The following is a 27,512-nucleotide window of genomic DNA, read 5'->3' on the forward strand; positions in this document are numbered from 1 at the left end:
GCAGTTGTGAATATGGATACAAGTTCCCTCAAAAATTTTCTACAGATATGACGATTCGTTCACTGAAAATCTTTTTGGTCTCGTATATAAAAATCGCTTCAATTTTTCCTTCCAATGGATGAAAATTGACCATTTTAGAGAATGTTGATGGGGTATCTTTCTACTGATAAAACCGAAAACTAAATGAGAATATTCTAACTGAACAATGATGTTCATTGTCGTACTGACATTTTTATAAACAAAAAATAACTTAACAAATCTTATGGGGTTTTTGGAATTACCATATGGCAGGTAAAAAGAAATATTTCTAGAAATATCGATATGAATGTGTTTAAATATTACTGGAGTTTTTTCCCAACACCAAATCGTTATTTTTAACACCTCGACACGTGTTTCGATCACCAAGTGATCATCTTCAACGAGGAAGATTAAAACCAGTTTTGAACTAATAATGAGAATGCTAATGACCTTGTAATTGACGCCGTTAAACCACAAAAAATCATTGTGGTGCCTCTGGAGATTAAATATAACTCCTTCATAGAAAACCGCCATTTTTCTAAATTATTTGGGTCTGGAAAGGTGAGAAATATTGAAAATTTCAGGCCCATTCCATTAATTTTTTTCCAGCATTTTTATTATACGAATGAAATGATTTCACATGCTTTTCTAAACTCGAGAGACATCCTGGGTTCTCAATTCGATTGTGAAAACTTAACAATTTTCTCGTTAATTTCAGGAAATTATTCGGATTTTCCATATATTCAGTATCTAACACGTAAGTATAGATTGACTGATAGCTACTGATAGCTATTGATAATTTGGATAGATTTTTATTTGAAAAACAATCTTGTTCCCAAAATTACACTCTTGTTCTCAAAATCAAGTAATTACTCCAACTGATTCCATTTCATAATAGACTTATATTCGTTCTCATTGTCATTTTAATGGTATTTGTTTACTGAAAAATGTACTCCACGTTTTGAAAATACCTGATTAGTTGAAAATAATCTTGAAATCTTCTTTTTTGGTTCAACCTTAGGACTGAAAAACTCATAGGACCAAAATGTTTCATCTATCTTGGGCCAAAATACAACGAATTTTCACTCAAAATCAGTTAATATTTAGTCCCTTGTAAAACATAAAAATTAGTCTTTTTCCAACTTTTACCCAGTAGTTATTGAATATCCCAAATATTAGTATCTGAAATTGAATGGAGCCCCAAAAGTTGTATTCAAATTTTTGATGTTCATCAAACAACTTTCGTGTATTGTTTCAATCTTTCACTTTTTCAATATTCTTCATCATCTACATACAGTGTGTCCGCAAAGTTTGAAATAAATTCGATATTTCCAAAACCAAAGGTCGTTTCTTAGAAACCTGAAACACGTCATTTTTTAATTTTATCATTCTACATTTTACAACAAAATTTCATTATACAGGGTGATCCATATTAATGTGATGACGCCATCGGTATTTTTTTAAGCAACACCCTGTATTTGGTGTCAGTTTTAGATAATTCGTAACGAGCTGATTCCGAAAAGGTATGATACTTGGGGTCTAACGGGCAGAATTTGAAAGATGTGCCCTTAGAAATTTTTTTTTATTGATATCTAATAAAAGTATAAATTAATTAATTATTTTATAATTTTTTCTGATGATGAATTTAACAATGGAAAAGTAAACCAGTAATGAAAACATGACTTTATTTTAAATGTTCGAACTGTAGTCTGTGCTGGTTTATACTTCCTTTCTCTTTTTTCTTTGAAGTTTCTTGTGCAGCTTTTCCTGCGTTGAGCTTACGGTAAAGTGACCAACAGTAGGCTCTCATCATGTTGATGACTGTTCAAGAAGTGGACTTTCAGGCTCATCAAACATCCTAGTTTCTTAAAATTCTTCAACATGTTAGCTACAATGGTACGATATTCTGGGTCTTTTGCATTTCCTAAGAATTTTTAACAACTTGCTTGAATGATACCCATGTTTCTTTCTCATGTATGGTCATTGTGGTTTCAAAATTCACGTCAAACATCATTTTTCGAATGTCGGATCATACAAAGACGACTTCTGACAGAGATACTTGAAACAAGGTTCATCCTTAGGCAATGCCTTTACGAACTATTTCATGAGGCCCAACTTTATATGTAGAGGTGGTAAGAGAATGTTTCTACGATATACAAGGTTTTTGCGGAGGATGTTCTTCTCGCCGAGTTTTAAAGACTCCCTCACAGGTCAGTTCTTTCAGCACCAATGTTGATCTCTTGCTCTACTGTCCCATTCACACAAAAAACATGGAAATTTAGTAAAACGGCCTTGCTGACCAAGAACCATGCATTTTACTTCCAAGTCACCACATATCATCCAACTATGAGTCGACTAGCCAGTTTTATTCAACACTATTTCTAGGTTTTCATAGGTCTCTTTCATATGTACAGAATGGCTAACAGGTATAGATGCATAAGTGTTACTATTGTGTAATAAAACAGCTTTTAAACTAGTTTTGGAAGAATCAATAAACAGCCTCCAGTCTTCTTTTTTGTATTCAACACCAAACTCTTTGATCACACCTGGAATGTCTGAGCAGTATACTAAATCACCTTCCTGTTCGCAAAATTTCGAAGACTGCTGCTCTCTCTTCCTAAAACATATATGCTAGTTCCTACGACAGCAAGTTCTTTTTTTTTTAGTCTAGAACCAAGTAATTCAGCTTTTTCTTTTCTTGTTATCTCAAGATCTCTAATTAAGTCGTTAAGCTCAATTTGGGTAAACAGTTTAGGTCCTGTATTTGTATTGGAACTCTTCATCATCTTGCCCATCTATATCTGGCAGAACATCAGAAAACATTTCATTTTGGACGGAATTCATCATCTGGAAGTTCTGGGACCGGCAAATCTACGTCGTGCCCTATTGGTTGGATGGCGTAAATTAGGTTAAGGTAGCTTATTAACTTCTTGTTTTTCGAGTTATGACTGATTTCCAATATATCTGCGAATAAAGAAGATATAGGCAAAAAAATAATATGGGATTTTTTGTTTTTTTCTGTATATCTCCAGAACCAAAAGAGCTACATTCTATTTTTTCACATCATTGAATAGGCATCTGAAATACACATCTTTGCCACAATTTAACTGACACTCTGTCTCTTATCGTTTACGAGATCCCCATGTACAGAAACGAATTTTAGCTCTGTATAAAAAAAGTAAATTTATGAAAAACTGTGGGGGATACAAAAGAACAAAGACCAGATTTGTATTTAGTACACAAAAATCAATAAAAACCCAGCCATTAAAGTAAACAAAGGTTTCAAAAACATTTTTTTTGTTGGCCTGTGTTATTCAGAAGAGACTCAGAGGTGAATGATGTGTAGCAAAAGCGTCTTTCATGATTTCTTCAACGAGGGATATTTTGAATCTTCTCTCATTACAAATTGCACATATCCTGTTTCCTGCAACTGATACCTTTCCATTATGATTCATTACCAAATTCTGAGAGATGTTCTGAGTGTTGATACACTGAGAGTGTCTCTGAAATGCTTCTAGACAGCGACTCACGCTTTTAAGTTTCCAATAAAACCGCTGGAGGTGTCGATGTGGATTACATTGAACAGAGTGCATACCACATAAAATGAGCAACATACTCCGACAAGAGCAGATAAATTTACCCGCATTTCATAGCAATAAACGCGATACAATTTTCAGGTACGGCGTCGGAAAATGTAGTAACTCACTCTTTTCTTTTTCAGATCCACCTGAAATTAAAGTGAAACCGAGAAACTTGCACGTTCGGGCCGGTGGTATTGCTGCTTTTTATTGTGCGGCGCAGGGCGATCCTACACCTGTCATTCAGTGGAAGAAGAACGGGAAAAAGGTCTCAAGTGAGTACTACAGTATGCTTTCATAGTTGATTGCGTTTGTATTGTAACCGACGGTGTTTTGAAATATTGAAAAATTGGATTACCTGTTTTCAATGTGTGAGAAAAATTTTGAGGCGTGGGAATATAATAGCTATTTATGATATGAGTGTTGAAAGTTACTCACTTTCAACACAAATATGCTACAATGTTTTTTGTACAATTGTCCTGTTTTCATAATGAAATAGATGAATTTAATATTTCTATAAAAACACATTAGATAGATAGATAGATGTTTATTTTACTACATTATGTACAAAGATACATTTATTGCAAGTCAGTTCCTTAGTACTAGGTTACAATAAAAGATTTAAAAATATAAATACTAATCTAACATTCAGATATATATATATATATATATATATATATATATATATATATATATATATATATATGAATTACAATGTAGGTTTTCACGGATGGTAGAATATGATGTGTTGTTTTTCCGGGTGTTCATCCGTTGTGTACTATTCGATAGTCGACGACGGAGAATACTAAGACGTAAAAACATTCGGACAACCTACAAACCGCACAAAACGATATCCAGTTGGCTGCCCAGACCGAAAGAGAGAATTTCCCTAGAAAACCAAGGAGTATATAGCATCACATGCGAGGACTGTGGACAACAATATATCGGTCAGACCAACAGATGTATATCTGCCAGAACCCAGGAGCACAAAAACTCGATAAGAACAAAACAAACCTCCTCTGCCCTCTTTCAACACCATCTACAAACAGGTCACAAGATTAATTTTGAGTCCACAAAACAGATAGCACAGGTGCAAAACCCAAGAATTCGACAAATCAGGGAAGCTATCGAAATCGAAAAGCAAGGCCTCATCAACAAAAGGGATGACTCACTAAACATCCCAAGGATTTGGAAAACAATAATTAAAAACAACCACCAAAGACAACCACAAATTGATAATGAACCATCGCAGGTAGGAGAACCGCCAGAAGCCATTAACAACCCTCAGGTAGAAAAACAGGTAACAAATCCATACAACTTACGCAAGCGAAACCATATAAAAACACCACAAGAAGAACCTAACATCAGTTACACCTCTCGAAGCGAAGCAGTAATTCGTCTTGATAATGCCATCTGAGATGATGGCGAAACGTCGACTATCGAATAGTACACAACGGATGAACACCCGGAAAAACAACACATCATATATATATATATATATATATATATATATATATATATATATATATATATATATATATATATATATGAAATGATGAAAAATGAGGTAGGACATGTGTGTCCGGAAATGAGCCGTTTCAGAAATACAGGGTGTTGAAGTTGCAAAATAAAAAGACCCTTTTCGTCGTAGCTCCCGGACTAAAAGGAATAAATTAATGAAACTCAGCAAATCGATTACGAGCTAGAATGTGCTTCCTCCAGTGGTATGTTTGCTTCAGTATCAGTAGCCAGTGGCGTTCCAGCGCGGTAATAGCTTATATTTCCCCCCTTATTTTTTACGCCACTGACTTTATATCCACAACCGTCTTTTTTTTGAATTCCTTGATCAATTTTACGTAAAAACCAAATGAACATTTACTATGAAAAAACCAGTAGTTTTCGAGAAAAATTGAGTTGAACTGATACGTGCATTCTTATATGGGAATAATCGATCAAAATAATCGAAATTCCAAAACCAAAATTATTTGAACTCTTTTATGATTTTACCATTAATTTAGCGCTTGCAAGTGATGGTAATTATTGTGGGTTTTCTATCATCGTACCAATTTTTGTTATGTTCAGCATATTGTAATGACAAATCATAACTCTTGAGGCTTATTTTCGTGCTTGTCAATAGATTTCATTATTGAAATGTTTTCATTGTTCTCAGATCTTCGAGTGACTTTGTGATCTGAAAAAAAGTGACCCCAAATAAAATTTGCGATCATTCGGAATCTCGACTGAGTTAGGCTCCAATAATCCTAAAATAACACCATTATTCTGGATTTTGGGAAAATAATTTTTTGTTCACAATTATCCTGTCTTTCCCATTCGTGAAATCACACTTCTCTTTGTAGAATCGTAAATATTTTGAAGAACATTGATTAATAAGAAAATGAAAAACAGTATTTTGGTTAATCGATAAAACTTGGATTTTTACCCAGTGAGAGAAGATAATTCGATAAAACATTCTGAGTTCAGTTTTGCCAACTATTCGTAATTGTCTTTGAAAATCGTTTGGATGGAACATTTTATTAAAAAATAAATCTCGAGGTAAGGCCATTCAGTAGGTCTGCGGGCTCACAACATATCTGCAAAAAAAGTTGGTAAAATGGTAGAAAATCCGCAATATGTTGCCGAAGTGAATAATTTTTCAAGCACACAATGAATGGTAGAATGATGAAAGAGTTCAAATAATTTCGGTTTTGGAATTTCGATTATTTTACTCGATTATTAATATTCCCATATGAGAATGCACCTATCAGTTCAACTCAATTTTTCTCGAAAACTACTGGTTTTTTCATAGTGAATGTTTATTTGGTTTTTACATAAAATTGATCAAGGATTTGTTGCGAAATAATTGAGGATCTAAAAGGTATTTGTTTGTTGTCAGATGCACTGTTCTCAATTAAAATTACGTCATAACGCAGCACCGCTTAATAATTTTTGAAAACATAAATTTAGTTATCCTGGAATGAATGACGTGTAGCAGAATTTATTTACTGCACCTCTTGGAAATATGGAGTTTGTCGATATGTGATTTCTTTTAAAGATTAAAAGCAGAAAAAACAGCGTACCCACCATAGCAATAAAAAACGAATTATCTGTCTGTACAAACGTCAGTAGCTAATATTGATGTTGGTTTAAAGTAAGGTGTTGGTGTTAAAAACTGTCACAGCGCGTTTTGATTGATTTTGAAGTGTTATTGAAGTTATTTTGGTAGTCCGCTGTTTTTCTGAATATCAGTAAATATGGTAAATTTTACGAATGCGGAAGCTTTATATCTTCTATTAATTATCTGCGAGCGCTTTCGACAGTTTGTAGTACTGTCATCATCTGGCACTCCTCAAACTGACAGTTTGATTTTTGATCTTTGACCTCGAATAACTTTTTTCCAGGTATCGCAATCATTCGGAACTTCAAAATCTTATTTTACACTATGTTTTGAACAATTACACGCATTTGCAGCTTGTAAATTTATGTGCCCTCACTCTTATTTTTAATCTAATTTGACCGGACTACATTTTGACATCTCTTGTCAGTTGACTATTTTCATATTATCGCATTTGCTATGCAGTGGCCGTGTCAGACGACGCCGAACCACCTGGTTGCCAAAACAAACAGTATTGTTTACAGCTCACTGGTTTCATTTAAAGTCACATTTAAAGTTCTTTTGCTGGTGTTCCTCACGGTATTGCAGAGGCTGCAGCATTGAGTGAACTACACTTGCATATAGTTTCCTCTTCGATGCTCTGGGTCCCCCCACATTTGGTAGAAGACAAGAGAGGGCAGTCATTGTTTTTTCCGCTGTCTCTATGGTTTTGTTTACATGTTTCGCAAAAGTAAGTTTTGTGTCTACACATATACCTAAATACTTTACAGCCCTGCTCATTGTTATCGACACTTTTTCGACATAGAAGTAGATGGGGGATAGTTTCGTTTTGGTTGTCAGTAGCACTGCTTCAGTTTTTTGAGGGCCTATTTCCAGCAGGTTTCTCAGCATCCAATTTGTTATTCTTCGTATTCCTGTGTTTGCTATGTTCATCATTACGTTTTCGTTTTTTGCCGTAATTGCCAGAGCTAGATCGTCAGCAAATCCTATTAGTGTGGCTCCCTCCGGCAGTTCAATCCGTAGGAGATCGTTATACAGGACGTTCCACAGGGTTGGGCCCAATACAGATCCCTGCGGAACCCCGCTATTTATTTGCACCTCACGCATTTCATCTTCTGCTTCTACTATAATTTTTCTTTCTGAGCCAAAAAAATTGACTCAGCAGTACGACATTGCATATTCTAACTTTCTTAGTATGGTGTTAACCAAGGCCAATTTTTTTGAAAAGTAAATTGATTTTCAAAGTTTTAAGAGCAAAACTATTTCTATTTTTTGTCAACACCGGAAATTACTCAAAATTATACAGTATAATAACAAGAACTGGATATTCAATAATATCAAATCACAAAACATCAAAATAAAATAGATATTTCGGAAAAAATTTATTGATTTTCTGGAGATTTAACTGAAAACACTTATTTTGGACAAAAAAATCTCCAGGAAATTAATGAGTTTGTTCCAAAATATCTATTTCATTTTGATGTTTTGTGATTTGATATTGAATATTAAGTTCTTGTTACAATACTGTACAACTTTGAGTAATTTTCGGTGTTAACAAAAAATAAAAATAATTGCACCAAAAACTTTGAAAATGATTTCATTCTTCAAAAAAATTGACCGTGGTTACCACCATAGTTGTGTAATTTGTTATATTACAGTTGTTATATTACAAGCATCAATACAACCAGATGCCTCTATACAGGGTGTTTCAAATTCCATCCTCGCCATTGAGATCTCGGAAACTATGAGAGATACGATAAAGGTTAAATTGGAGCAAAGTTGCGAATTCACCTGACTAACAGTACGCCGTTGAGAAAGTTTTGAAATTCTGAGTATATCCGGAGATATCTGGAAAAACATAAATTTTGGAAAATGGTTTTTATTTTTTCTGGCTTTATTTTTCGAAGGATTCGAAAATGAATTGCACTTCCACATTTCCACTTTTTCCCTGTTACATAACAATGTTTTCAAATTTGCTATCCGATTTTTCGTCTTCCGTCATTGGATTCTTTCTGTTTTGAATAGAACCAAATTTCACCTTCTCAAAAAAAAATTGGAGATATTGAAAATAATTAATTCTTATCATAAAAGGCTTTGGCTTTCTAAATTTGACTTTCAATTTGTTACACTCAATGACATTATGTTATTATACAAGTTATTGAATTTTTGGCGAAATATGGCTTTCACTAATGAAGAAAAACGAGATATGATACAAATTTATAACAAATACGATAGAAAGAGTGTTAGAACATCGGAAATGTATTTTAACTTGTATCGCGAAAGACGACAGCCACATCTAACAATGTTCAAGTTATTGAATCAAAATCTTATCTAGTTTGGTTCGTTTGAAAAGCCAATGAAAAACTACGGAAACACAATGGACCAGGAAACTGAAGAAAATTTGACAAATGAGGTGTGTATGAGGTAAATTAGACATTGTGTCTTTTTCAACGAAAATAGATCTCCGAACAAACAACAATTAACTGAAATGTAAAGACAAAAGTAAATCACAGCAAATGCTAAAAATGCTGGCCTTGTTTATGACAACACAACTGTGCCCTTTTTCGAATATTTTTCACTGCACGAATAATTTTCCTCCTCCTCAATCTTCCGAACTCTCTAACAATGTTCTCTCTAATATTCCCTTTCCATTTATCACCAAACACTTCAGTCAGGTAATTAGATATTCGTCTCGTAGTGTGCGGTGGAGCACCATGATGTTGAAACCAGATGTTGTTATAGTTAGCCAAAAGTAGATCATCCAAATAGTCTTCCAAAATCGACATTAAAAACTGGTGACAGGTTTCTCCATTCAGAAGTCCGTCAAATCAATGTTGGCCCAAAATTCTATTTTTGTAAATTCCTACTAACACGTCAATACAAAATCGCACTTGAGGTCAAATTTCTCGGAACTGCCAGGGGTTGTTTATGCTCCAAATGTGTTCGTTATTTCGGGTGAATATCCCACAATTCGTAAAAGTGCCTTCATCTGTTCAAATTACATTTTCCGGGAAAACGGGGAAATCAGGTCTTATTTTCAGCCAATTCAGTACGCATTTTTTCACAAGGAGCAGGCAGTTATAAATATAGAGAGAAGGTACTGTTGATATCTTCCTTCGCTTGAAAACAGGCCTACATGAATCAGTATGACGTAGATTGTGAAGCATACGAATTATTCGTTTCTGAGCAACAAAGACCCTGTTAATATTTGTTGCGTCTCCCCATGTTCGAATCTCTCATAGTTTCCTAGATCCCAGTCGAATTTGAAACACCCTGTATAGCGGTTACCAAAATATATGTATTGTTATCAACAAATTTGATAAACTGAATCGAATTGAATTTAATTTTTCCACGAGCTTTTCTACCTTCAGTACGATATTCTTGTGGAAACGACTTCTTGCCTTTTTCTTTGGAACGTTCCATCGCGATTTAAATTCAATGCAGTCACTGCTCTCCGGGGCATTATGAATTTTCCTGCATAACTCCAGCATCTCCGAAGAGCTCCCTTGAAGAAATTACTCTGTAAAGCCCACCCATATATGGAAATTCATAATGTCCGCCGTTCAATTTAAATACAGGACATAATTGAATCGAAAATCCCAACAAATTCCTTTTATTGCATGCAATTTCATATCTAAAAGCGCTAATTACCCATGCAGGGATTTTATGCGAGCAAACCACGAGGTATCAGGGATTCCGGCGGTCAACAACGGCCATTATTGCTTGTCGAGGAAAGCTGTTCAACAAACATTATATGAACGAGTAAATTACACAAAGCACGGCAATCTGGGTCGAAGGACCGATTTCATTCTCCGGATGGTTCGTTGTAGAGCACCGGGGAGGATGACAGGAAAATGTCGGGAACCGAATGTCCTTCCTATTGAATAACACATTCAGGACGTCTTGATCTCTGCCCCCATTTGTAGTATCCGCGAGGACATGTTTCCACTTTGTTGTCAACGTCCATCTCCGCAAAAAGACTTTCAACAATGTAATGTGTGAAGCTGAACATTTCGTATGTAGGGATTTTGGTATGGAAAATCCTCTTGATTCACGAATACAGGGTGACAATTTGAAAACTCACAATGGCTATATTTGAGCAAACAAATAGAATATACGAAATCGCCACCTCAATTTCATATTGTTTAAATGCAACCCCATAATTTTATTATTATCATTTATTTATTTGGAAATAGGGAGTCTTAATATAAATACAAGTCCAAAAAGGTAAAAATGGTATATAAAAAATATTAAAATAGTATAAAAATTCTTGTACCAATAAAATACGTTCAAATAGCACAGGGTGTAACTGAATAAGTGTAAAACATTTAAGGAGGTGATTCCCCATTCCATATAAAGAGATTTCATTGGAGCATCCCTTGTTTAGATACTGCCCCTTGAAGGGGGTACATAAATCTTGTATAACAATTTTTTTCACAAGCACTACAAAAGTTACAATATTGAAATTAACCTGACGTTTTGTACTACCAAAAACACACTTAGCCAGAAATTTATTTGGTTTACTCCATGGTTGTAAGGGGTGGAAAACGCAACCCCTAAAATTTATTTCCAATGTAACTTTTTGTCTTATTATTTGTTCACCATTTAAAAATTTATTTCCGATAGCCTGTTTCATTCTAAACAAAAAATGTCATTTGGGTTTGTTGCCCAAAATGAACCAGTTCGCAGCAAAAAATTATTTTACGAACAACTACAGAGATGGATCGTCATAAATGCCAACTGGATTTATTGTTATTTTGTAGTTAGTACCTGCATTGAACGATTAAAGGGTAATAAACAAAACTAATTTATTAATAACAAAACACACAACATGTAGAAATCATAGTAAATGTTCAATATGTCTAACTTCAGACATTACGCCTGCGTCTAGACGTCGGCGCATTGAGCCACGTATTCGCTCAAATATTCCTGGAGTCGCTCTGATTACCCTGCATGCATCGATGATGCGGTTTTTTAATTCCTCTACATCGCGAACAGGAGTACGATAAACCAAATGCTGTAAATGGCCCCAAATAGAGACATCGAGAGGATTGAGATACTGGGATCGAGCGGGCCATCTGTGGTCCTCCACGACCTATTCACTGATTTGCATATGTTTCAGTTAAATGCTGACGTGCTGACATGCATAAAAAACATATCCCTTCTGACGCCCAAAGGAACTTCCCCCAGAAGTACTGGATGCACTTCTCTTAAAAATTGAACGTATGTCTCACCATTTAATCAAGGAGGTAGAAAATGAGGCCCAATTGAATCATCCCCAATAACTCCGAGCCACACGTTAAGAGAAAACTGTTCTTGATGTTTAGTTTCGACAATAGCGTGAGGGTTTTCATCAGCCCATATGTGGTGATTATGCAAATCAATAATCTTGTCCCGAGAAAAACTACATTCGTCTGTTAATTCTATCGTCTTCAGAAAGTCACAATTTCTTCTAATCATTTCCAGCATCCAATTGCAAAATTCAAGACGGTTCGGAAAGTCTCACGGTAACAGTGCCTGTACTCGTTGTAGATGGTAAGGGTATAAGAGTTGTTCCTTTAAAATTCGAAATACCGTCATATGATCAACATTTAGCTGGAAAGCAATATTTCTAGTACTGGTAGTAGGTTGTTCTTCAATCAAATTAAGTACTGCTTCCTCAAGCTGTGGTGTTCGTACTTCTCGATGGCAACCACAATCCTGCGTTCTTTGATCGAATGAACCATATTCTCGTAATCGTTAATGAAGTCGAGCAAATATTCTATGTGAAGGATGCTGCCGTTGAGGATACATTTCAGCATATCTTCTAGAAGCTTCTAACCCATTCCCATGCGACAGATCGTAAACGTAATGCATATCAGCCATTTCCTTATTTGTGTATGCCATTTTAATAACAAGTGAATTATTAAAGTAACAAATTAAGAACAGAACAACAACCCACAATCAGTATTAATTCAATTTCGAAAATTCACAAACTGATAGCGTCATACCAATTTGATTGTCACTATCACTGATGGCGACCGACTAGATAGATTAGTTTCGTATTTTCGCATGTATGACGATGTATCTCTGTAGTTGTTCGTAAAATAATTGTTTGCTGCGAACTGGTTCATTTTGAGCAACAAACCCAAATGACATTTTTTGTTTAGAATGAAACAGACTATCGGAAATAAATATATAAATGGTAAACAAACAATAAGACAAAAAGTTACATTGGAAATAAATTTTAGGGGTTGCGTTTCCACCCCTTACAACCATGGGGTGAACCGAATAAATTTCTGGCTGTCTTTTTGGTAGTACAAAACATCAGGTTGATTTCAATATTGTAACTTTTTTAGTGCTTGTGAAAAAAATGGTTATACAAATTTTATGTACTCCCCCTGTAAGGGGCTGTATCTTAACAAGGGATGCTCTAATGATATTTCTTTATATGAAAGATCCTATCTTTTTTTCGATGAAGAATCACCTCCTTAAATGTTTTGCACTTATTTAGTTACACCCTGTGTTTCATTCATATCATTAGACCCGTTTACAAAATCTCATTGAATTTGTTTCAAATTTATTTTATGTAAAACGTCATCATTTAGTCTTCGCGTACAAAATGTATTACTCACTATTCGATCTTTGTTGTGTAAATTTAAGGTTATTATAAAGTGATCTGTAATTACTGGTTCATGATGTATACAAACTTTCACATTATTTTGATTTGATAGCACATAATCAATTAGAGAAGAACTAGTTGAAGTTATTCCTGTTAGCTCATCAACGAGTTGTTCAAATCAATAAGCTGTAATAATATTTTTGATTTTTTTGCTATAGAATCCATTCCCCAAGAAATCTATATTTACATCACCTATGAAAATAAATTTTCTGTTGATTGTTAGATAATCTTAACACCACTCTTCGAATTTATCTAAAAATTTGCTATGACACGCATTTGGTGAATGGTAAAGTAAAGCAATCAACCACTTACTACTAATTTAAATTGAAAGTTTATTTTCCATTATTAATTCAAGAAATGTTCAAAAACATTCTTACTACCATCGTAGCACTCCTGTTATGATTCCTAAACATTTCACGTCTGTACAATATTATTTATCTGTACTTGAGAAAAATTGCTTTGTATATTCGTTTTTGAGAGGTACTTTTGTAATGCATTTTTTACTTGAAGACGGGAAACGATACTCTCATTTCCACAAACTACCCCTGAAGATTTGATCTCCACGAACCATGTGGAACGTGTCGCAAAGTATATATTGGTCAAACTTGCAGAACATTTAGAAATCGTATCCAAAAGCATCAGATGAGCTATGTTAATGAGAAAACAAGTTCAACATATTCAAATTATTTTTCAGAAGAAAATCATAGCTTTAACGAATATTTCGAAATCTTTACTGCGAAATACTGAGCCATAAATACAATAATAATACTATAATAATAACACGTCTTTATTTACCATAAAAGTTCAATTGAAACAAACAAGAAGAGGAAAAAGAAAACAACTTTCAGCTGTTTTTCAACTCAACCTGGAAATAGCAATAATTGAAAAATAACAAAGAAGTCGAGTTAACAGTGATACTATAATGACGAGATCAGAAAATGTATGCAACTGTTGTAAAAAATTCCTTTTTGTAATGCCAAGGTCGGGAACAGACAAGACTAGATAAGTTAATAGGTCTTTAGTCTCTTTTTGAAGTTTTTTTTGTAAATGATCAATTAAATTTGATATTTTTTCACAATTCGAATTCGATTTGATAGAATTCTCGTTTTGAGTATTCAATATAGATAAATTTTGTCATTCACACTGAGTAACTGGGATTAATCGTTTGAAAATTATCACGATAAGAATACTTTGACGCAATGTAGTAAGCCATTACGCATCGCGTCTACTGTAAGACAACGGGGGACGATGTGTGGTGGTCAAGAGCGGGCTAAGCAATGATGCGCCATCGCCGAAATCGTGGGCAGACGCGTGAGGGCAGACATTTTTGACAGATGTGTTAGTTTTGCGAATTTCTTTATAGGTAACATAATTTAATTCTCGAAGCTGTTCAATATTCAGTGCAGATGGATTTTTTTATCACTGTATTTTTAAAGTGAAGCTTCAATATAAGATGGGAAATTGATGGAAGAATTGAAATCCAACTTGGACAAGACTTACTACGAATAATTACAGAAAGCAAGAACTTGGGTTTGTGGCTAGATGCTGATCTGAGATTTCACAAAATATAAATTCACTTTGTCGTAGCTCGTACGTCAACTCTATCAAAGTAGAGATATTGTGACTTCCAAATTGAAGTTGAAACTTTGCGAAACCCTCATATTGTCTAGATTAGCATATTGCGATATAATCCATGGGCCTGCTTTGATACAAACTGATGTAAATCGCTTACAAAAAATAGAAAACAATTGCATTCGTCTTTCTTATGGTGTGAGAAAATTCGATCATATATCCCACAAGTTCGAGGAGTCAGGTTGGTTACCGATTGCTGAAACCTGGCAGTTTCACCTACTCGTCAATACGCATAAATTTCTCATTAACAAAAAGCCAAATTATATTTATGAAAGATATAAAACTTTCAAATCTCAGAATGATTCGAGGACACGAAACCGTCACTCTTTTATTATTCTAAAACACTTGACAGGCTGCTTTTCTCGTAGTTTTATTTATAACTCTATCAAACAATGTAACGCTCCGCCCAGTGAATTTAGACCCTACTCCATATATAATTTCAAGAGAAAGTTGGAAATATATCTGAAGTCTTCTGGATAGATAATATATTCATGTTATGCCTTGTTCATATGGTTTTCCCTTTGTATCACTTTTGTTTATGCTTTGCTATATATTTTACCTTATTTAAGCTAAATAGATTTTTAATTTTCTACTACTCCATCTGATACAAAAAAATGGATGAGAGAATCTTCCAAAGAAATGAATGTCTTTGTATTATAATAATATTAATAATGATAATAAATGGGCTTTATTTATAGACATACATTGTTCATGAAGAAGAAGTAGATACAAAAATCAATGAAAGGAGCTGTTTTACAATTTAACCAAGGGGATAGCATGTATTATATAGAAAAATAAAAAAAACACGTGTATACCAGTTAGAGTGACAGTGTTCCATGTGAGTACAATTTATTACCATTCATTCAAAGTAGAACTCATGTGAATGACATCTGATTCTTATTCCTCCACAAATGTTTGATATACAAACTGAATAGAGAAAAGTATTTTCTGTATAATTCAGTGTTCCTATAGAAGTATTTGTTTCGAAAGAATTTTTTTCTTTCGTGTAATTCAATGTTTATATGAAAGTAGCTGTTTCAGGAGGACTTTCTTTCAGTTTGTGTCTGAAAGTTACTTCTTTGCATGATCTACACATCCATGTATAGAGTTACTTATTTTCAAATTGATTAATCCTTCCTTTCTTTGGAAGATTCTCTCATCCATTTTTTTGTATCAGATGAAGTAGTAGAAAGCCAAAAACTTTCTTTCCCAAAAAAATTAATCACTCCTAAAAATATAACCCTTTCAAATCAGATTTTTAATATTTACTCAAGAATTTATAACCTTTGTTTTTTCCTTAGTTTCCGAAGATTCATGAACTACTCACTTACCAGTATATACTAGGTAATTACTTTTATTTTTCTATATAATACATGCTATCCCCTTGGTTAAATTGTAAAACAGCTCCTTTCATTGATTTTTGTATGTACTTCTTCTTCATGAACAATGTATGTCTATAAATAAAGCCCATTTATTATCATTATTAATATTATTATAATACAAAGACATTCAACATTCCATTGAAAATTATGCAATTTCATATTTTTTCACTCAATAATCAGAATGGTTTATCAACCTTCCCAGTAAACAGCACATATATTAAGTAAATGGTCCCAGTCTTGATTATCACCCTCTTGAAAACACATAATTAAGATGTATAGATTTCATTTTTCGTGCTGAATAACAATCCATTACTGAATATACTTCCAAAAACCAACGAATTTAATTATGAAATAGACCTATAATTATAATCGTATAATATAAAGTATCACTTTTTGAACCGACAAATCACGTGAAACATGCAATCTTTGCGAAGGACCAATTTGGTTTTACAGATGAGCGTGTTTGATAAATTTTGTTGGGTCGATAAATGAGTATTTATGAGAGGAAAATAGTATGTATACTCGTACATAGTGGGAGGAAACAAGTACTCTCTAATGATAATAGAATGCTCGTCTGTATTTGAGAAGACACACTTCAACTCATTTTTATGAACAACTAGGCCGCTTAAACGTATTTTTTAAAGAGAAGTTACTCTTTACACTCAGTATGCAAAATTTTGAAAACTCAATAATACCGTTTATTGTACAGTGTGTCAATTTTAAAACTAACAATGGGCTATACCTCACGAACGAAAGCTGATATCGAAAAATGCTTGACACTGTTTCTAGGATAGTGAGGGGGAACTAAAGTGACATGAACAAGAAGTCACCCCCATCAACCCCCTAGGCCCCACCCACCAAACCCCTACTTCTGATACATCATTGAAAAGACTATAAAAATGCTATAAATAATAATTGTACAAGGTGAAGCAATAATTGTGAAACTTTGACTGAAATGTAATATTTAATGAGGTTTTTGTTGAACTACAAATTTATTAAAAATGTCAATCAAGTAAAAGTTCGATACTTTTTTGTTGCATAAAAACTTAATTTGCCGTTTTTGCAAAACAAGTTGGAAAGATCTGTTTTTTGGGTTTTGTCAGAGTCAATAATTTTTGGTTTGTTTGAGACTTTTAAATGTCATTAGTTTTCATCATCATGAAAGACATCCGGACAAAAATGTGAGTCAAGTGTACGTCCGCGATTTTGTTGAAAAGTTTAGAGAAACGGGATCAGTGCAAAATAAAAAAAGGAATGCCCCAAGAACACTGAATGAAGCAACCCAAATTGAGGTCCTTGGAAATTTTGCAATGGAGCCTACTGCATCAACACGTCGAATATCTGCAGTGACGGGACCTTCACATGAGTCGGTTAGAAAGGTGTTGAAATTACATAAGTTTCATCCGTATAAAAACACAAATTCTTCAAGAACTAGGTGATGATGATCCAGACCGACGAATTGAGTTTTGTGAACTCATGACTGAAAAAATTTGCCTTGAACCGAGAATGTTAAAAATTATTTGTTTCACCGATGAATGTACTTTTATGCTGAATAGTAATGTAAATAAACAAAACTGTCGGTTTTGGAGTGATGCGAACCCGCATCAATTCAGAGAAGGTCACACTCAATATCCTGAAAAACTGAATGTTTTGTCAGGAATATTAGGCGATCAATTATAATTGGTCCCTTGTTCATACCATGCAATTTAAGTGGCGACATTTATTTTGATATGCTGGAAAACACCATCGAACCTTTAATTGTGCATGAATTAAAGAACCAAGGGGACGACCAAGGCAACCTAGCTGTAGACGAAGATTTGCTGCACTTCCAACAAGATGGAGCACTTCCTCACTATGCAGCTCCAGTTAGTCACTGGTTGGATACCGATTACCCGAACAAATGGAGTGGAAAGAGAGGTCCCATTGAGTAGCCACCGAGGTCACCAGACTTGGCGCCACCTGACTTTTCTCTGTGGGGTCACCTCAAGTCAGTTGTTTATAAAACTCAATCTGCGTCACTTGGGGAATTGCGAGAAAGAATTACGCAAGCATGTCTCACCATTACTAGAACAACATTTGCCAAAATTCGTGCAGAATTTGAAAATAGGCTGTATTATTGTTTATAAAACAACAGAACCCACTTTGAACATTTACTTAATTGACATTTTCAATAAATTTGCTGTTCAACAAAAACCTTATTAAATATCATCATTGAAATGACTATTAAATAGTCTTTTCAATGATGTATCACAAATAGGAGTTTGTAATTTAAACTTTTTGAGTTTTGGTGGGTATGGCCTAGGGAGTTGATGGGGGTGAGTTCTCTTTCATGTCACTTTAGTTCCCCCTTACTATCCTGGAAACGGTTTCAAGCATTTTTCGATATCAGCTTCCGTTCGTGAGATATAGCCCATTGTAAATTTCAAAATTGATTTTGATTATAATTTTTTTTTTGTTTTGTTGAACTTTATACTGAGAAATTAAATTCAATTTTATATTTCGGGATTTGTGGGTAATATTCGATTTTAATTGTATGAATTATTCCCTTTTAAATTATGGCCCTGGAAATTGGTTGACTGAGTTGAATGAAAAAACAATAGCAACTCACGTATACCATAATTGTAATGAAAATTGAAATGAAGTAATTTATATAAAAAAAAATTATTGGCGCAATAAATGTTCAATTTGGAGTCGTTCCATTTCGAGACATTTTTGAATTCGGTTATTCATATTATTCATTGCCCTCAATACACTTATTTGCTGCTTTGTTGCGATTTCATTCGAAATCCTCAATCTCGAGTCTTCCACATTTTCTATCTCTCCGCCAGCGTAAATCCTATTTTTCAATGTTCCCCATAGAAAATACTCCAAAATAGTAAGATCTGGTGATCTTGCAGACCATCTTATAGGTCCATTATTTGTTTCGAAATGTAATGACTCCAATTCGAACATTTATTGCGCCATTATTTTTTTGTGTATATAAATCACTTCATTTCAATTTTCAGCTATAATATCCCAAGGACATTGATAACTAATGAAATAATTTTATCACAGTTTTCGAAAGCACGTTATTTGGTAATATCCCGACGCCGAAGGCGGAGGGATGTTACCTAAAATAACGTGCTTGAGGAAGTTGTGATAAAATTATGAGTTATTTATCAATGTTCGAGGGATATTCGGTGAGAAAATTTTTTGCAATTCGAACAAAATTATTTATTGAACACACAGTTATTAAAAGAACAATTCGTATAATGATATTCCGTTGATCTTGCTGTATTTGCCTCGGTTACTGCATAGGTGTTTCCACGCATACTATTGATTATTTGGTTATGATGTTCCTGATCAATATTCAAATAAGGTTTTATGGAATTTCCATTATTGTGCCCAGTAATTTTCAACAATTGCTGTTCTTGAACTCCACTCTTAGCTAGTTGACTGACTGCAGTTGCTCTATTAGAGTGATTGGTTATTTTCCTCTGTTTCGTATCCAAGCCAATTGCTTCAGCAGAAGATTTCGTCCATCCGTTGATTATATTTCTACCCAAAGGCATATTGTCATACCAGTTATCGCTTCCTGTCTTCCAGTGACGATTTGGCCTTAAAAATAGTCTATTTGTCTTGATATTTGTGCCTCGTTTTGATAATAATTTAATGAATAATCTGACAGGACAAGCATTGTTATCACTATTTTGAACTAACCATTTGCTAGAGGCGCAGTTCTTTGAACCCCCTTGGCAGGTTTTACTGAAAATTGGATTATATTCTATCCTATTAGTTGGAGATCCATTGTTGTCCTTTTCGATATGAAAATAATCTCACAAACTACACTTAAACGATTTGATCTCCACTAACTTTATTGAAAATAATCATAACATGTTTCGCTAAAACATTAGCTTTTTCAAATGATTAATACATCCAAGCATCCTTACATTCATATTTATATACTACAGGTAACCACAATCGAGACTACCTGTAAGAAATTACCTGAATCTCTACATCACATACCTGCTCGATTATGCTTACCTAAAGCAAATTGCCTACCATCTACATCAATAATAATTCTTTATGGGTTTTTAAGAAAACAAGTTCAATAATGGTGATCTATTCAAATCTAATTGGTCATTCATTAGAATATTTGAATTTTTAAGTTTATTAATTTCCATTGCTTCTAAATGATTCAGTTTGAAACCTTTATTTTCAATGTGCAAAATTTCGAATTCTTCATTAAAGATGTGATTTTCTTCTAGAAGATGATTTGAATACGTTGAATTTGTTTTCTTGTTTACATAGCTCTTATGATGTTCCTGGATTCGATTCCTAAATGTCCTGCCAGTTTGACCAATATATACCTTAGGGCACGTTCCACACTTTAATTTATATACCCCTGATTTCTCGAATTTAGATGTCTTATCTTTATTATTTTTAACTAGCTTTCCCAACGTATTACTTGTTCTATATGCAATTTTAATATCTCTATTTCTCAAAAATGAAGCCACTTTTTCCGTTGGTTGTCCAAAATAGGTTAAAGCTCTATAATTTTGATTATCTACCTTATCAATGGGAAAAACGTCTCGCATCGCTTTTGTGTAGCGATGCGAGACGTTTTTCCCATTGATAAGGTAGATAATCAAAATTATAGAGCTTTAACCTATTTTGGACAACCAACGGAAAAAGTGGCTTCATTTTTGAGAAATAGAGATATTAAAATTGCATATAGAACAAGTAATACGTTGGGAAAGCTAGTTAAAAATAATAAAGATAAGACATCTAAATTCGAGAAATCAGGGGTATATAAATTAAAGTGTGGAACGTGCCCTAAGGTATATATTGGTCAAACTGGCAGGACATTTAGGAATCGAATCCAGGAACATCATAAGAGCTATGTAAACAAGAAAACAAATTCAACGTATTCAAATCATCTTCTAGAAGAAAATCACATCTTTAATGAAGAATTCGAAATTTTGCACATTGAAAATAAAGGTTTCAAACTGAATCATTTAGAAGCAATGGAAATTAATAAACTTAAAAATTCAAATATTCTAATGAATGACCAATTAGATTTGAATAGATCACCATTATTGAACTTGTTTTCTTAAAAACCCATAAAGAATTATTATTGATGTAGATGGTAGGCAATTTGCTTTAGGTAAGCATAATCGAGCAGGTATGTGATGTAGAGATTCAGGTAATTTCTTACAGGTAGTCTCGATTGTGGTTACCTGTAGTATATAAATATGAATGTAAGGATGCTTGGATGTATTAATCATTTGAAAAAGCTAATGTTTTAGCGAAACATGTTATGATTATTTTCAATAAAGTTAGTGGAGATCAAATCGTTTAAGTGTAGTTTGTGAAATTACTATGGATCTTCATCAAGTAACGGCCGAATCAATCAGAAAATGAAAATAATCAACTAAGCAAGCAGCACCTTCACCACCTCTCCAAGCCAATTCCACCGCTGCTATGTGATAAAATTTGCGTAGGAGTCCTATAGGGGTATTTTCATCCCAAAAGTTTATAATTTTACTTATTTCATTTGAAGTTAATGGTACTGAGCTTGTTTGTAAATTTCTTCGTGCTGCGTCGCGTGCATTCCGCGCTTGTTTGAATGCAACACTTTTAAAGGGGTCTAGCATGATATTATACTCCTTGTAATACTTTTCTTGTAATAATTTGCTTGTTATATTCCATACGGTTTTAACAGTAGCCTCCTTAAACTCTGTGCTATCCTTTTTTCTCATATTAATCGCCCAATCCTTGAGTATTAATGCAAGCTCTTCGAGAGTACGATTTCCATCCAATTCATATTTTCTGGCGTCACAAAACTCCATAAATATTTTCCAAGTATATTCTTTACTATTGACAGTATTTTTTGGTGTATTTTCTTCAATGATTTTGTCAATTGCCGCATCATTTTGAACACCAAAGCGAGGAAGTGACATTTTCGAAATAAATTGAATTACTGAAATGTCAAACAACTTTATTGTGTTGGTTGCTTAGCAATGTCATGACATAAGTGATAACTACCCGTGAAAACTATCCATGGGTAGTTATCAGTGTAATGATGGTTTCATTGGTTATCTCGACACACATGACTAGAAATAGACAAATTTGATAGGATAATTTTTTTGGCAAAAAATTTTCATTACAATTATACTTTTCCTTTCAGGTTTTCTTATTCTAAGTTAATTGTAAAAAACTCTCAAAGCAATGGAAATATGAAAAAATATGAATCGGTACCTAGAAATGAAAAAAAATCCCTCGGAAAACTCTACGGTACATAGCGATACGTGAAAGTTGCTATTGTTTTTTAATTCAACTCAGCCGTAATTTAAAAGAGAATAATTCACCCAATTATAATCAAATATTACCGAAACATCCCGATATATAAAATAAAATTCAATTTCTCAGTATGAAGTGAACGTCTACGATCCAAAAAATACAACAAAAATACAGGTCCGTATTCAAAGATGGGAGTGGCCCAAGTTAGATGACACCTTATATAAAAGATTCATGGACATATTCTGATAGCCCACATAAAGTGTCAATAGCAAAATGTGGACAGATTTTCAATATGTCTGCGAATAAAGAAGATATAGGCAAAAATATAATTTGGGATTTTTTGGTTTTTCCTGTATATCTCCAGAACCAAAAAGCTATATTCAATTTTTTCACATCATTGAATAGGTCTCTGAAATACGCAACTTTGCTACGAATTAACCGACACTGTATCTCTTATCTTTTACGAGATCCCCATGTACAGAAACGAATTTGAACAGCCCTGTATATCATAAACTGAGGTGATCATTTTTTCAAACTTTGATTCAATGGATAATTCAATGGATGATTCAATGGAGGAAAGTTATCAGTTCGTTCACATGCATTAATTCCAGTGAATTGAAAAAAACTAATGGTCCCGTACAAACTCACTAAAACTTTGTCAAACCGATATTGCCGGAATATTCAAATATGAAATTGGCGTAGATGCGGAAAATGCATTATTTTCATCTGCATATGTATTCGCATTCAATTCAAAATTGAATTTCTATCGTAAAACTATAGATATTTCGGTACACTGTCAGGTGTATGTACCCGTCGAACAACCCGTATCTATTTAATTATTTTTCAATTCCAGTTTTGCAGAGGGGGGAGGGAGAAATACGGGCATACATGTGAAAATTGATAGGGTCTATTATTTTTTGTTCATCATTGGAAGTTGTGTGGATTTGATTTTCATTATTTTCAGAATGAAATATGTTGTCCAACAACATTGTTATTAATGAATTGTTTGGAGTATTATTGCTCGAGAGTAATCCTACCCGAATGATTAATGTCATGTTTTGGTTAATACATAAAACACCATTTTTCTATAATCACCGTATTTTACTGTTCCCAAAAAACTATAGAGCTTTTGCTAGGGACAATGTACAAGAAAAATATGACTGAATACAGTTAGTGGATCCTGACTGTCACAGAATGGGCGTGTTGCTATTTCACATGGGGTAAAAAGTCCTGGCCTAAACCAATACGTCTAAGTGAAGAGACCGACACTGAATGGGAAACATCTGTATATCGAAAACCCAATCACACGGGACAGTATCTGAACCAGAAATCCATCAATCGACTATAGAAAGGTATCATCAAGACTCCACTTGACCGTGCTTTTGGGCTTTGTAAGGAGAAGGAACTAGGCATCATCAAAAGTGACCTTCCATAGTTACTGCTTCCCAGATCGTTTCATATCTACTTATAAGTGAATGAGAAACCTTGATCCCCCCTTCTATGAAAGGATAAACAGATATCAGGCTGAATACAACATCAGTAAACAAAAATGCTATCCCCATAACATTCTGTCGCCCCCACCATGGACAATAAATATCCCGAAAATAAATACATCCTTGCAGCAATACAACAAATATGATACTGATCCTACAATAATAAAGCAACACCTATACCAGATCCTTGACACAATGCCATCATATATATAACAGAATAATTAGTGATTGGATTAACTATAAATCGGTTCAATTCGTGAGGTTGCAGTCAATAGCTGAGCTGTTACAGAGAAAACTATTTGTTATATGTCAAGCTTTCGGTATATTTCACACCTTCGTCAGGACAATAACGTGGGAATAAAATATATCTATTCTTTCTATTCTATATTCTATCTGTTTTTGAACCTTTTTATATTTTATTCTCACGTTATTATCCTGACGAAGGTGTGAAATATACCGAAAGCTTGACATATAACAAAGAGTTGTCTTTGAAACAGCCCAGCTATTGACTGCAACCTCACGAATTGAATATATATATATATATATATATATATATATATATATATATATATATATATATATATATATATATACATATAACATCATTTCCCTCCACCAGAGAACATAAAACTCATAAAACAAGTCAACAAGGGAAAGCACATGGACATTTGGGAAAACTTGAACATCCATAAATTTAACAGTCATAAAACACTTATCGAGGAACAAGTACAAATCAAAACACAACAAGATCTAACATTCAATATATTAAACAAAACCATACACAATCCTAGAGAAGATCTAACACAAAGAAGAGTACCTGGTGCAGTACAAATACAGGCAATTTTACCTAAAGTACCTGAAATACCTGAGTTAAGACGCTCTAACCGTATAAAGAGGCAGACGATAGGATGACAAGTTCAGTTTGAGGAGTGCCTAGAAGATGACAAGTACTACCAACTGTCGAAAGCGCTCGCAGATAATTAATAGAAGGTATAAAGCTTCAAATCCTTTTTGTAGAATTTAATATTGAAATACTCAAAATGAAGGAAAATTAGTTGCATCATCAAAAATTAAGGAGCTAAAATACATCCCAATGCCTAGGATACAAGACTACGTATAGGACACACAAACTAGAGAACTAGTGAAATCTTTTTCAAAAAGTTAGAGTTACGTGATTTGGTTCGTTTTTTTCAGGTCTTCTAAGTTTTAAAAGTAAATCATTCCAGAAATTTTGTTTCACGATAAGGAAGGACAATTTCCTTATGTTTTTAAACAATGATGTGATCCACCAATTGAGAAATTCATATATAGAGTGTTATTTTTTTTGTAGTCTAAAAGCCAATGAGCTATCTGAAGAACGACCGTCTTGATTACTTGGGTTGTTTTTCCAATTTCAATGTTGTTTTTTACATGCTTTCATTAGCTTTACCTGTATGTATGTTTGTCTATCAGTTTGTTTGTTGGTAGCTCTCTTTTTCATTTCATACTTATTCCCGTTTGAATCGGGATATGTATTTGACAGAATCATCGATATTATTGCTTGATCTATTCGCGGATACATGGCGCTATATGTAACCTCCTTGATATAATTCAAACTCACTTTACATGTATTTTTTTATTTGAAAAAAGTATTTTTTTATTAACACGCGCACCTGCTGCCTTATCTGGGCTTGGTAGCTGATTTTCAGGCTCCTTCTCCGGAATCGGAAAATATCAATAGTCATTTTTCTAAACAATATACGGCTGATTGATCACAAAGTTCTAATGGAATAAATATAGTTTAAAAAGACTAAAAACACGCTATTATAGCATACGCAACTGAAAAATTGAAAATAAAAAACACGCATTTAAAGAACGTCTAACTGAAAAGTTAAAAATAATTTTTTTTAATAAGTTTAAAACAGTAACTATTATTGTAAAAAAAGCGTGGGCGCTTTGTGCCATATTTTTTGTATATCAAGCACCTGTCGTTTTTTTTTACAATAATACCAGTATTTTTCATTTATTATTGTTTTGAGCTTATTTAAAAATAATATTTTTAACTTTTTAGTTCGATGTTTTTTAAAAGCGTGTTTTTTAGTTCTTTTAACCATATTTATTCACAATTTTCATACTTTTTTCATTATTTTTGTATTCGATTGATGCTATTCCCGTATTATTGTAATATCTGAATTCTGTAGACAGGATATATATGTATCTATCTAATTTTTTGGGTAAAATAATCACAACATTGTTTTTTTGCAGGTTCTCAAACACGGTATCAAGTGAAAGAATTTCCAGACGGTGCTTCGTTACTCAGGATAGAACCCGTGAAACCGAGTAGAGATGATGCCAACTACGAGTGTGTAGCAGAAAATGGTGTTGGAGATGCAGTAAGTTCGGAAGCCACGTTGGTGGTATTTGAGGGTATGTGATTTTTTTATATCAATGTGCATCAAAATTAGACAGTAGTTTCTGTGATTTCCCTGGTATAGAGAACACTTCAACCATTTATTGTGTTCAGAAGAATGTGATTTAGGAATTTGAAACAAAACAGGGTTAGAAAAAGTTACTTTCTACTACAGCTGGATGAAATGAGATGCTGGATGCAGAAAATAAGCCTGGCAATGGTTGGAGAAAACATGGAGAAAACATATTGAAAAAATGGAAGATTCTAATGAAGGCACCTGGAAAATATGTTCAAGATACTGGAAGTAATTTGAGACTGGCTTGAACGTTTAAAGTTCATTTCTTTAGATTTTTTCACTGCCAGTCTTCAAGCATTAGCAGATGAGATGTTCATTACATAATAGTGTTTGCTGATTTTCATAATTGTTCATCCTGTGTAAGAAATGAGTCTTCTACTGCATGTATTGAATCAGATTTAACTGATCATATCTGAGTTTATTTGTTCAATAATTCACAAATCCAATCTAGGCACAGTTTATTTTCCAGAATTTAATACACAGAGAACGAAAATGAACTTATAAAACGGAAAGTACCCCAACTCAATATAACTTCAATCACAACTCCCCAGATTTTATATACAAAACCGGAGTGACCACACATAAAATCCATTGTTTTCAATTCAGTGGATTTTACGAGCAGGTCAATATGAGAAGGTTCACCTTTAATGTTTATAAGGTCGTCAATTTTGATCTTCTCTCCATGATCTATAAAGATTTTAGAGCGGATTGTTTTATGTGAAGCGATCATTTCCATAACATTTTTAATTCGAAAAATGACACCGAGAAGGGTGTATGATGGCACATAAAAGTCAACACCGTAACGGAAAATCGAAGCTGAATATTTCCAGTATAACTGTGATATGAAATATTCACTTCCAAATAATAGCATTTCCATTTGGAATGTTTT

At 33.7% G+C, this 27,512-nt stretch overlaps 2 protein-coding genes across 3 annotated transcripts in view; both read left to right on the forward strand.

Moving 5' to 3' along the window:
* The first annotated feature begins 284 nt into the window (after nt 1–284).
* LOC141483180 (tyrosine-protein phosphatase Lar-like) lies at nt 285–26,572 on the forward strand. The gene is made up of 3 exons (XM_074177654.1): nt 285–291; nt 3,740–3,871; nt 26,403–26,572. The coding sequence occupies exons 1-3, from the start codon at nt 285–287 to the stop codon at nt 26,570–26,572; spliced, it is 309 nt and encodes a 102-aa protein (XP_074033755.1).
* Nucleotides 26,444–27,512, forward strand: part of Lar (tyrosine-protein phosphatase Lar) — a 351,016-nt gene continuing 349,947 nt past the window's right edge. For both annotated transcript variants that reach the window (XM_074177677.1, XM_074177678.1), the window contains exon 1: nt 26,444–26,564. The gene's annotated coding sequence lies outside the window, so the exon portion shown is untranslated. The remainder of the gene's footprint in view (nt 26,565–27,512) is intronic.

The sequence above is a fragment of the Leptinotarsa decemlineata genome, unplaced genomic scaffold (genome assembly GCF_025532065.1).
Source record: "Leptinotarsa decemlineata unplaced genomic scaffold, Ldec_3_MD MMD2_tig00003192_RagTag_RagTag, whole genome shotgun sequence".
In the NCBI taxonomy this organism is placed as follows: Eukaryota; Metazoa; Arthropoda; class Insecta; order Coleoptera; family Chrysomelidae; genus Leptinotarsa; species Leptinotarsa decemlineata.

Coding starts and splice junctions, on each gene's coding strand:
- LOC141483180 (XM_074177654.1), top strand. Junction 3,872..26,402: donor GAACGGGAAAAAGGTCTCAA/GTGAGTACTACA, acceptor GTTTTTTTGCAG/GTTCTCAAACACGGTATCAA.